This window comes from Cannabis sativa, chromosome 7 (assembly GCF_029168945.1).
Source record: "Cannabis sativa cultivar Pink pepper isolate KNU-18-1 chromosome 7, ASM2916894v1, whole genome shotgun sequence".
In the NCBI taxonomy this organism is placed as follows: domain Eukaryota; kingdom Viridiplantae; phylum Streptophyta; class Magnoliopsida; order Rosales; family Cannabaceae; genus Cannabis; species Cannabis sativa.
This window is the reverse complement of record NC_083607.1, coordinates 52,962,836-52,974,113: the sequence shown is the minus strand read 5'-3', so window position 1 is coordinate 52,974,113 and position 11,278 is coordinate 52,962,836. Positions and strand designations below refer to the sequence as shown.

The 11,278-nt window shown below is 31.3% G+C and overlaps 2 protein-coding genes across 2 annotated transcripts; both read left to right on the top strand.

The window, feature by feature from the left end:
- The first annotated feature begins 485 nt into the window (after positions 1 to 485).
- Positions 486 to 6,307, top strand: LOC133039752 (uncharacterized). Its single transcript, XM_061118691.1, has 8 exons — positions 486 to 1,255; positions 1,652 to 1,699; positions 3,790 to 4,073; positions 4,160 to 4,378; positions 4,457 to 4,549; positions 4,633 to 4,743; positions 4,834 to 4,945; positions 6,264 to 6,307. Exons 1-8 carry the CDS (start codon positions 1,126 to 1,128, stop codon positions 6,305 to 6,307), a joined length of 1,041 nt encoding a protein of 346 aa, XP_060974674.1. The 5' UTR covers positions 486 to 1,125.
- Positions 5,804 to 7,576, top strand: LOC133039878 (uncharacterized). Its single transcript, XM_061118942.1, has 5 exons — positions 5,804 to 6,126; positions 6,208 to 6,396; positions 6,498 to 6,599; positions 6,679 to 6,853; positions 6,953 to 7,576. The coding sequence occupies exons 2-5, from the start codon at positions 6,353 to 6,355 to the stop codon at positions 7,049 to 7,051; spliced, it is 420 nt and encodes a 139-aa protein (XP_060974925.1). The 5' UTR covers positions 5,804 to 6,126; positions 6,208 to 6,352; the 3' UTR covers positions 7,052 to 7,576.
- Positions 7,577 to 11,278: the final 3,702 nt, after the last annotated feature.

The window sequence follows — 11,278 nt, the reverse complement described above, 5'->3', positions numbered from 1 at the left end:
AACGAACAAAAAAGCTTCGATTACAATCGCCACAAGATCGATCACGAGTTTAGTTCCGAAATTGTTCCTTAAATTACCAAAAATACCTCAAAATTAGAGATAGAATCGTTGCTGGATAAATGAACAACTCAATCGATACTTTAGAAAACTTGATCCAAAACTTAATCTATTTCTTTCTATTTTCCTCAATTTCAAAAGTAACTTTTTGATTACTTATGATGCTGATAAGAAACTAATCAGTTACTTTTTCATAATTTTTTTTTTTTCATATTGTAAAATTTGAGATACATTTTGGTTACCTCTAAAATTTATTTGGAACACCTTAATAATCAATGATTTATTTTTAGGTTTTATTAATACGATGAGCATCTTCAAGTTTATTTTTGCGTAAAAAAAATATTGTTATTATTACTGTTCTATCTTTTCTAACAATATACTATATATACCATCAATCAACTAACATATACCACTACTACAATGTTAGCCTTTAGAGGCAGTTTTTTCAACCCCATTTATAAAAAGGGAAGCTAAAGGGTGTGAAAATACCCGGTATGTTCGAAATTGACATTTAGAGGCGGTTTTTTGATAAAAACCGTAGGTATAAAATTGCATTATACCATTTAGAGGCGGTTGGAAATTAATTTTTATTTTTTTTTTCTGAAATACCCTATGCCGTCGGTTCCTTCATAGGAACCGACGACATAGGGTACACGAAAACCTGACACGTGTACCCTATGCCGTCGGTTCCTATGAAGGAACCGACGCCATAGGGTCGATCAGAGTATATCCCTTTGCTCGACCTTCCTTCTTCCTCCCCACTTCACTCAGCAACCCAGAAAAACCAGAGACCCATTTTCTCAGCCAAAACCCTCGCCTCCACCACCTTCTCCCCACCCTATCTCCCTCATTTCTCAACCATTTCAGCCCATTTTTTTTTTAAAATCCTCCATTTTCGATACTTAATAACATACACCTAAAAAGTTCTGATTTTTTAGCCTCTAAAAGTGTCATCCGAACCCAAATAGTAAATTTTGGGTGTGAAATCCGGCCACCCATTTTTGTTGAGAAATTGTTCAATCTCAACCTCGTTTAAGGTATAAATATTGCTTCTATTCTTATTGTATTATGTATATTGTTTTATTTTTTGTTTTTGTAAATTATTATTTGAGTTTTTTTATTTTATTAGTAATATTATTGTGTTTTATGTGTATAGTGTCGGGATTTTTTACGGTGGTCGTCGGATTGCGGTTATTAGGTAATAATTTATACCTAGTATATATATGTATTTGTATATTTTATTGAATATTTGTATATAATGTGTGTATATATATTGTGTGTGTATATAGTGTGTGTGTGTATATTTTTTATGAAAATAAATTTTGTAATTGTATTTTATATATTTTTTGCAATATATATTTATTGTGAATAAAATGACATTGGAGGGATTTCATTAGTTTAGAAATAAAAATTTTAAAATGGAATTAGTGTGTGATATAATTTTATTTTTTTGAGATAATAGTGTGAGATATAATTGATTATATATATGTATGTATAATTTAGTAACTAAGTAACTTGTTACAATTTTTTATAACTAGTTATAAGTTATGAAATAATTAATTTTGTAATTTCGTTGTATTTCTTTATATTATAGGGGTTCGGCATAATTTTGTGTGTAGCGTATTTGGGCTTGCAATTATAGGTATATACTTTTACTAACTTTTTCTTAATATATAATTAATTATCAATGCATGTTAGTTGAGTTTGAATATCTTAAATATTCATCCGTAGTGAAGTAGGTTCTGCGAATACATGTACTGCGGTCGGATGGGTGGATTAATTTTGTATTGTTTATCTGTTTTGTTTGTTATTTTAGGCACTTGTAAAATTTTTGGGAACGTCCAATTACAGCCGTTATGCTGCCGAAATTTCGGTAGAATTAGGATAAATCTTACTAAAACCATTCATAATATAGTTAATTATAACATAGTAATAAGAAGTTAGGTCACATAAAAAATAATAATATTCACATTTATGAAAACTTTTTAATTTTACCAACATTATAATCAACTAAACAACCTAATAACATGAACTAATGTAAAACGAAAATTTGAGTAATTTTTAGATTAATATGAATAAATTGTGTGAGAGACTTAGTTAGTTACATTGTGTAATTAGTAACTAGATATAATTAGTTACTAAATAAATTAACAAAATAAACATATAAAATCCTTCTTTTTTATTTTTTTTTTCTTTCATTTGAGAGGTTCAATGTGGATTTTTATTTTTCAAAGAAAATAAAGAGCAAAAGTTAATTAAAAGGGGAAAATATTAGTTAATACCTTTATTGCTTTACCAAAAAATTTTCCCCTCAATTTTATTTATTAAAAATATTTAACATTTTAATAACATTCTAATCAACAAAACAACCTAATAATATGAACTAATCTAAAACGAGAATTTAAGTAATTTATAAATTAATATGAATAAATTGTGAGAAACTTAGTTAGTTACATTGTGTAATTAGTAACTAGCTATAAGTAGTTACTAAATACTGAATTTTTTTGGATAGGATTTTTGTTATGGATAAATCATAGATGCGTGAGGAGAGGGACACACTGGGATTTCAAGTAGGGTTCGATGCATTTTTAGAGTTTGCCTTAAAGAATTCTACAAATCACGATCGTATTCATTGTCCGTGTGTAGATTGTTGTAATGTATCTAAAGGGAATATTACAATGATTAAGGACCATGTGTATTTACGAGGTTTCAATAGAAGTTATACTAATTGGTATTACCATGGCGAACATTTACCTAATGATCCATATCCATTAGGAAAGCGGGGGGTAGATGATATCGAGGGTAATGATTTCGATGATTATCCATTGGACTTGCTTAACGAAGCACAGGAGGAATTTCTTAATGATCCTGAGAAATTCGATAATTTTCTTAGTGATGCTGATAAACCTCTGTTCGATGGTTGTAAAAAACTAAGATTACCAACAATGGTAAAGTTTTACAACATAAAAGCAGAAAATGGAGTGAGCGATAAATGTTTTACTCAATTTTTAGCTGCTTTTAAAGATATCTTACCATTTGCCAACTGCTTTCCGGAATCTACTTATGAAGTGAAAAAAACGTTAAATTCTATAGGATTGAAGTATGAAAAAATTCATGCATGTCCGAACGATTGCATTTTATATCGTAAGGAATATGCAGACATGAATTATTGCCCGACTTGCGGTTTATCCCGCCATAAAGTAAACAAGAGTAAGGAGAATAGGAAACTTATCCCCCAAAAAGTGATGTGGTACATGCCTTTGATTCCGCGACTGAAACGATTATATCGTAGTGCAGAACATTCTGAAAATTTGATTTGGCATGAGACCAAGAGAGTGAAAGATGGAAAACTTAGACATCCTGCAGATTCCCAAGCTTGGAAAAAAGTGAACTACATAAACCCTGAATTCAAATCTGAACCAAGACACATTCGTTGTTGGACAACCAATTCATGAGCAACTCATGGGAATTGATCGTAACATTGAGGAAGACGACGCTGAATACATTAGAAACGATATCAATGAGGGAATATGGGTCAATTGTGATTCAGGCAAACATAAACAAAAAAAGAAAAGAAAACGTGTCTAATTGGTAACTTGATATATAGCTTACTTTATATTGTGGTTGTGAATGGTCCTGAATACTTAACAATTTGTTTATGCTTTTAATATTTCATATACACTACTTGTTATATATGTAGCTAACTTTGAAGTTTGTTTGTTAATGGTGTAGACATGGCGAACTCAGAATCAGGATCTGATTCGGGAGCAGAAAATGAGTGTCCAACCACAATACCTACACGAGGGCCGACGCAAATGAATGAAATATCCAAACTAATGGATCAGGGCAAAAGAGTGGCCCTCGAAGTTAATGATAAAGGTCAATACTGTGGAAAAAGCTACGCGAAGCTCGTATCCACTCTGGGAGTCAGATGTCGGCAGACAATAGGGTTGGCTTATAAAAATTGGAAAGAAGTCAACCAGACTCTGAAAAATAAAGTTTGGAAAGACATTCAGGTAAGCTATTATTTGTTAGAATTTTGATTTGTTTTTCTATTACTCCAAATGTTGACTCTAACCGTGTTTGTTTTCCTTCAAAATAGACGGGGTTCATTGTGCCGGACACCTTCAAACATGATTGTCTCATCCTAGCTGGGAAGTTAATGAAAGACTTCAAGAATAGGATGACAAAAGACATCATAATGCCCGCGTTGAAAGAGAATGATCTGGGACGACTGGCACAAGTCCCTGAAAAGCACCCGGAGATCGACGCTGCTGATTGGTGCAAATTTGTTGAAAGTAGACTAACTCCTGAATTTCTGGTACGCTAATTATATTAACACTAAGATAAACTCTTAAATACAAGTACATGTATCTAATGTATTTTTTTGGCATTGTAGGAATTGAGTAAGGTGCAACGTGAACGTTCCTCAAAAATTCAATCCAGACATCGAAGTGGTCGGAGTGGAATGGTGAACGTACGGGAAGCTGTGGTAAGTAATACTAAAAATTTAATGTGCTATAATGTGCTATACAATTTAATTGGTACTCATTTCATTGTTATAACGTTATGTAGAAAAAGGACCTCGAAGTTGCAGATCCTCCCCGCCACCGTGTTTGGATTAAATCTCGCACCAAGAGTAGAAAACTTGTCACTGATTACGACAAGGAAATTGCCGAGAAGATAGTAAGTATATATTAATCCTTAATTGAGTTCTACTCATGAGTTAGTGTATATAATTCATATACTAATTGCTTGAATATATGCGTGCATTAGGCTCAATTAGAGGAGAAGCTTAGTCAGGGACAAATTCAGGTCCAGGGCCAAAACGATATCCTCACGCAGCGCTCGGGACACCGCAGCATCCCGGACGTGTCGTGGCCGCCGGGTATGCTATTACTTCAAATGTTATTTATTTAGTTACACAAATGAAATCGTTGCTAATTTGCATTTTATGATTTGTAGGTTCCTGACCAGGGCATCTCAACTGTTCGGCAGGAAGAAAAGGGAAGTGTCTGATGTTGTGGCTCGGCAAGCGAAGGATATTGAACAATTAAAAGCCGAAGTCCAATCCCTTAAGCAGCAGAGGAACGTTGCCGAACAAGAGGAAGAAGGAGAGGTGGCTGGTGAGGCGTATGTTCCACAACCATACGCTCCTCAGGATGAGGTACAACCACAAATTTATGCTGAGGAGTTCATTTCCCTCAACGACCAAGGTATCCTATACAATTTTGATGACCATGCGGCCCTTAATCAGCAAGTACATCTCTGCTCTGACAACATCGACAATATTGTGGCCCGAGGGTATTTGTACGAGCATGTGGGTAAGATCAAAGTTCACTGCCAGGATTACGATGATTCACATGCTCGGATCATGGTTTCGGAAATCCTGCAAGAGGACGCTGAAATCCTAGTCCCACTTGAAGAGTTCAGATATGTTAGGGACGTGTACCAGATGTTCCTTCCTTGGCCTAAACACTTAATTTTAACAACCCAGGTAACTTCTCAACTGAAATTAATTATTAATGATTAGTGGAGTTTGAATATCTTCAATATTCATCCGTAGTGAAGTAGGTTCTGCGAATATATGTGCTGCGGTGGGATGGATGAACAAACTACTGTTATATATGTGTTATTTGTCGTTATACAGCCATGTTCAAAATTTTTGGGGTCATTCAATTACAACCGTTATGCTGCCGAAATTTCGGTAGAAGTTAGATAAAATTTGATATATATATATATTATGTTCTGTTTTGTTTAGGGTCCACTCGCTCAACCGCCCTCAAGACGTGATGCGTCAAAGGGGAAAGCTCCTATGCTTTCTCCACAAAGTCGTGGTGCACGGGAAGATGAGTTGTTCACGGAAGAGAAGATGGCGTTGATCCCTAATTCGCTAAAATGGATGATTCATGAATTCCTAAGGCTAAAAGATAAACGTGATATAATCACAATTTCTGTCCCCCGAGGATTCATTGCACCGCGTACCCAGATCATTTTATCTGGAGAGGATTTGCAGCAGGTTGCTACGTGTAACTACATCGGCAACCAGGGAATGCTGTTTGGAATGATGTATACTCTTCTTTAATCTAATTAACCTTATATCAAATTATAGTTAAATTATTATAAGGCACTAACACTTTTTTTTGGCAGGCACATATGGGAGAGCATCAACGGTCTGAGAAAAATTTTCAAGTTTTACGACCCAGAGCTTCTCACAGTGCATGGAATCAGCGATGAAGAACAGAGTTAGTCTTTTGACGATGCGGCAAGACGATTGGCTAATTGGTTATCATTAATGAACAGCAACCACCAAATGTTCTTTATTCCTTGGAATATCGGGTAAACTTTATTAAATTCTTTAGTGCTAATTGTTCATTTCTATATTATGTCTTCAAATTATTTTTATACTATCTTACTTATATTCCAATATAATTTTCTAGGATGCATTGGACGCTAGTGGTGGTTGCGCCAAGGAAAATTATCCATTTAAACCCTGTAAAAGGCCGCCCAATTCCCGAAGAAATAGAACAAATGATCGGAAGGTAATTATTTAATGACTTCTTATGTAACGAATTTAAATTAACTAACGAATTGAAATGCTAATATAATTTTCCCAAATAGGGCATTCATGTATATAGGGGACGCACATCAGTATCTTGGCCCGTGGCAAGGAATTTCACAAGCAAACTGTCCAAGACAACCTAAAAGCCAAGAATGCGGTTTTTATGTTTTGAAATATATCACTGACATCGTCGCACGTGCCAACCCCAACCGTTACATAGAAGATCAAAAAGCTGTAAGTTTTAATTATTGATCATAGTATATAAATTTTATAATAACAAATATATAATATACATATACATAAACTAATATAAATTTTTAATTTTTTTAACAGTTTGGGGGTAAGAAGCAATACGATCCAAAAACAGAATTGTTACCGCTACAGCGAAAGTGGATCGAACAATTGATGGCGGTGATTCACGGTGACGATTGAGGTTCAAAGGTCGAAGAATTTTTCTTCATTATGTAATTTTTATAGATTAACTTGTAATTAGATTTATTAACTTATTAATATTTTTAACTAATTTTACATGTTTGTGTAATATTTAATTATTTTTATGAAATCAAATTATATTTTTACCCAAATTTAATTACTATTTAATTTAAAATGTAATTAATATATAATTAAATTAAATAAATATGTAATTTAAATTAAATATAATAATATATAAATTAATAAATATAAAATTAAAATTATATAATTAAATTAAAAAAAATGAAAAAACTGAAATCTGCTCACTTTTGGCGTCGGTTCCTACAACCCCTATGGCGTCGGTTATTGGCTAGGAACCGACGCCATATATACCCCTATGGCGTCGGTTCCTAGCTAATAACCGACGCCATAGGGGTATATATGGCGTCGGTTCATATAAACCCTTTAGCGTCGCCCTGATAGGCGTCGGTAGCGAATTTCGCGAAAACCGACGCCTAAAGGGCTAAAAAACCGCCTCTAAAGGGTATTTTTGTAGTAGTGTACTATAAACCAATAATATAGCTTCTTCATCATAAATTCTATTTTTTTTATATATTTTCAAAAGTAACAATTTGATTATTTATAATGCTGATAAAAAACTAATTAGTTACTTTTACATTTAAAAAAGAAAAAACTTTATTTTTATATCATATAATTTATTTGCAATTTGGTTACCTCTAAAACTTATTTGTAAACATCTTATAATCAAATAATTATTTTTAAGTTATATTATTGTATATTACTTAAAATATATTTGGGTAACCTTAAAGTTTATTTTCGAAACTAATAGATTATCATGTATTATAATAAGCTACCATTATTATGTACCAATTGTTTTATATACTTTTTTGTTACTTTGAAACCAATGTATTTATTTTTAGATTATATTACATTGTTTTATTGTTTTAAATACTTTTAGGTTACTTTTTTTATTTTTCTTGTGTAACATTATTTATTTACAATAGGTTACAATAAACTTAAAAAAAGCTCACATAACTAATAAACTAATAAAATTTATAAATAAACTAATAAGTTACACAATAAGTTACATTCAATAAACTAATAAGTTACAACTTTTTTTTAAAAAAAAACTCACATAACTTATTAGTAAAATTTGTAAATATTTAAATTACTAATTATATAAATTAATTACCAATAAATTATTTTGAAGTTATATTTTATGATATCTTAATATTATTTAAGATAATTAACCAATAAAATAAAAAAAAATTAAAAAACGGCAACTAATCTGTATATGATTGGTATTATGAGTAACCTAATGTTTTTTTTATTCTCAAAATAGCAAAAAATAATTGCCCATACACAAACTAACAAGTGACAAAGAAGATTCTACAACAGAAACCTAATGGTTTTTTTTATTCTCAAAATAGCAAAAAATAATTGCCCATACACAAACTAACAAGTGACAAAGAAGATTCTACAACAGAAAATAAACCATAACTCATACCCATGAGCTCTGCAAAAATAAAAGCAGAAGACAAAGAGAAGTATAAGAAAAAGAGAAGAATAAGAAAAAGAAAAAAACTAAAAAATGAGAAAATAAAAAGCACAATGAATGATATTAACCTCTATAAATACTCTACTCTCCCTTACTTTATATAAAAAATTTGATTATAAACCATTACTTACTCATACAAAACTAAACAACTAATTTTTTATAAAACAAAAAGCCTACAGAATTGTAGCACGTGATTCCTTGTAGACATGATGGACATAATGGACATAATGGACATGAAGGGTTGATGTCAGAAACATAAAATAAAAACCAATTAAATTAAAAACGGTATAAAACGGTACATTTTTAGTATTATAATGGACCCACCGTATTTTTGAAATTAAATTATAATTTATGTACTTGGATGTAAATTTTCCAATAATATACCTAAATTCCAAATATGTCTTCATAAATTTATAAATAATAATTGAAAGTCTAATTCAAAATTAAATCCTAATTATCTGTTAATTCTCAAACTAAAATTACAATTTAGAATTATAAGCAAACTCACTCAAGAAGTATGATGAAACAATGAAAAATCTCGAGTGATTAGCAAGCACACTTAGAGGAATAAATACAAATTTTGGCTCAAAGTGTATGAAAAGTGTTTGTTAGATTTTAAACTTGGGAGCTCATTAAAATCACTTGAATAGGTTTGGTATATGAAATAATTCTCAGCTAACTTGAATTTTTGAGTTAAAATCAAGTTTATATTGCATTGGAGTGAAATGTAGCTGTTAGACACAAAAAACAAGATTGCCACTAGGCGATTCAGTTCACCGTTTCCCAATTGGTAAACTAGTTTCTCGAAGAAATGTTTCACCATTTAGGAAACGGTTAACCGTATCCATACAGTGGCAAAAAGTCTATTTTTTTTTTAACTAAAACGGTCATAACTCTCTACTCGATTATCTAATTTCAGAAATTCTAGTTTTATTCTCTTAGTTAAATGATATGTGATCTTAAAAATTAATTTAAAAAATTTAGATATCATTTTGTGAAATAGCTTGTCGCGCAAGTTAGTGGACTAAAATTCGTACTTAAAACTTTTAAGTATAGACTTGAAAATTACTATACAAGACTAGGAAATATAAATAAACCTTTGTGAAGTCTTGTCTTGAGTTCCTTAAGTCTTTTAATCCACTTCGGGTCACTTTTGAGAATTTTGGTAAAATTACCATTTTGTCCTTGAAGTTAATTTTGGCTAAAAAAATCTTATTTTATCTTTCATGGTGCTACACAATCAACAATTGTGACAAATAATAATCAAATATTTATTAATCATAATAAAGAGACTTGAGTTTGAGTCAACAATGTCATCCAAAGGTTTAACCTTTAAAAGTATAGGCCACGTGTCGCCCAAAGCTTTGTCCTTTTAAAGTAGGGGTTTGTAATACCTGCCTGGCAAAAAGGTGGTGAAAGTGTGTGCACTACCATGCTTGGATGTAGGAGATAAGATTTGATATTCGTCAAAAAAGGTAGACATCCACGACACTCCAAGGTGGTTGACATCCGCATCATGCCTTTAAAGTGCCTGTACGGGTATTAGCTGGCAGACTTCCATGTTTAGACCCATCCAGGTCTAGGAGAGGGAATTCTCTTTCTACGTTCGGGAAGCCAAGGCAAAGTTAAGTACGCTTTCGCGTTTCCTTCCATCTCTTCTTGTTCCCGATTCCAAGAGGCTTCTCCGTGATAAGGTTGTATTAGGGGATTTCAATTAAGGAATTATTAAGCTAATCCCCTTCTTTAAATATCACGTATCGTACGTCCAGAAACACAAGTAACAAGTAATTTGACTAACTAAAACTAATTATGAACCAACACAAGGAGGGCTAATCACTAATTGATTATATCAATAGACAATGTAGTAAAAACTCAGTAAATATAATTATATAATTACTAAGAGATCAGTTCTATATTTATAATGGAGTAATTAGAGAATTAATAAAGATGACTATTCGATTGATAAGATTCAATAAATAATCTAGTTTATTAGAGCTTAAAATTATAGGTCTATGGTCCCTAGATGATCACCTTGAAATATTGTCAAGGATAAAGATAAAACTTAAATATGAAAGTTTGAATAAATCTAGTTTGATTTGTCAAAATAGTAATTATTTATTTTGTAATAAATATTTTTTTTTTCAAATTTATAAATTAAATAAATTAGGGAAAAGATAAAAGTTGGTTGGACAAAATACACCACCAATATCTCGTCAAGACATAGGTGGCGCCACTATCACTTGTCCTAACACAGTGATAGACGCGTATAAGATAGGATTGTCCCCACTGAATTTTTTTGGTTAATTAATTTATTGATTAACTAATTCAAAAGATAAATATTTATATAAATTTGAATTTAAAAAGTAGTTATAGATATTTTTGATGGTTGAGATATTCTCTCAAGGTAGTTAAGAGATTTCCTCAAGCAGTTGAGAGATTCCCTTAATTGGTTATAGGAAATAAATATCTATAATAAAATTCGTTTATATTATTTAGTAAAATTATGAAATATGATTTAATAACTAATTTTAATTTAAATATTTAATTAAATAAAATCCTTATTGATTTTATTTAAATATATTGTACAAACCAAAAGCTAATACATATTATTTTTGGGTAAACCTAAAAATGATTAATCTGATTAATCTTTTCTCTCCATCATTACTACA